The sequence below is a fragment of the Eimeria mitis genome, genomic scaffold (genome assembly GCF_000499745.2).
Source record: "Eimeria mitis Houghton genomic scaffold, Emh_scaff5537, whole genome shotgun sequence".
Taxonomy (NCBI): Eukaryota; Apicomplexa; class Conoidasida; order Eucoccidiorida; family Eimeriidae; genus Eimeria; species Eimeria mitis.
The window spans coordinates 3,182-4,309 of NW_013573808.1; the positions used below are offsets into that span (position 1 = coordinate 3,182).

General features: G+C 59.3%; 1 protein-coding gene across 1 annotated transcript in view; it reads left to right on the plus strand.

The window, feature by feature from the left end:
- Positions 1-1,128, plus strand: part of EMH_0082630 (uncharacterized protein) — a gene marked incomplete at both ends in the record, with an annotated part of 2,780 nt that overhangs the window by 1,597 nt on the left and 55 nt on the right. Inside the window, one exon of the mRNA XM_013500557.1 lies at positions 199-1,125. Coding sequence (XP_013356011.1) covers positions 199-1,125 — 927 coding nt within the window. The remainder of the gene's footprint in view (positions 1-198; positions 1,126-1,128) is intronic.

Genomic DNA, 1,128 nt, shown 5'->3' on the forward strand with positions numbered 1-1,128 from the left:
TTCACAGCAGCAAAATGGAGGATACAGCAGAGCAGCAGGAGACAGCAGTGTAGCAGGGAACAGCAGAGCAGCAGGAGACACCAGAGCTGCAGGAGACAGCGGAGACTCATCGTGGCCCAGCTCAGTGCCTGCTGCCCCACACTGGGAGCCGCAGCAGCGAACAGTCTCCCCTTTATGCGGCGATGTTTACTGTTGCAGAAAGGAGACACTGTCTCCTGCTGTGGAGACTCCTTTGGGTGTGTCCTGCAGCTGCAGCATCCCCCAAGAGTTGAAGGCCCTTGATGAGGAGCTGAGGCCCTCAAGGAAAGGAGACAGACAAAAGTGGAGTCTCCTTCGTCTCCTCGCTAAGTGGCTGAGGACGCCAGCGTGGAGACAGAGACTGAGAGGAGGAGACAACGACTCAGGAGACAGCAGCACAGCAAACAACGAAAAAGGAGACACCCCACTCCCCCCACTTCTATTGCCCTATGGCTCCTCTGTTACACGCTTTGGTGACTGGGCCTCAGATCTTGACCTCGCGCTACTGCTGCCGTCCCGCTGCAGCACCGGAGCATCAAAGGAGACGCTACAACACTCGTCTTGCTGCTCTCGACTGTCTCCTTCTTCTCCCTGCTGTCTCCTTTGTGGCCAGGAAAGGGACTGTCCCCACGACTTTCTATCAAAGGCAGACGCCGCTGCAGTCCTAACAAGACTTGAGGGTCTCCTCCGCAGCGAGGTGCAGCTGGAGGGCCTCTTCACCTGCCTGGATGTTGTGGTGCCCCAGCGAGCTCCACCGGTGCTGCGTGGGGTGTACAGACACCCGAGAGGCCCCCAAAGACGGCCAAGCAAAGCGGCCTCGTGCTGCTCCTCAGCCAGCAGAGATGTGTCTCCTAATGGAGAGTCTCCAAGGGCCCAGAACCCTTCTTACGTCCCTTCAGTCCTGGGGGGAAAAGGAGACAGAAAGGAGACTGGCAGAGACAGCGCAGGGGCAGAGTCAAGCCCAAAAGAGGCCTCTAGGGAGACGGGAAAAACCAAACAAACCAAAGTCCTCACTGCTGCAGGGCCTGCACAGGGAGGGGACAGCAGAACAGCCTTGGGGGTATCTCCACCGGGGCCCCCGGCGGGGCCCCCCGGGCCCCCCTCATCAGA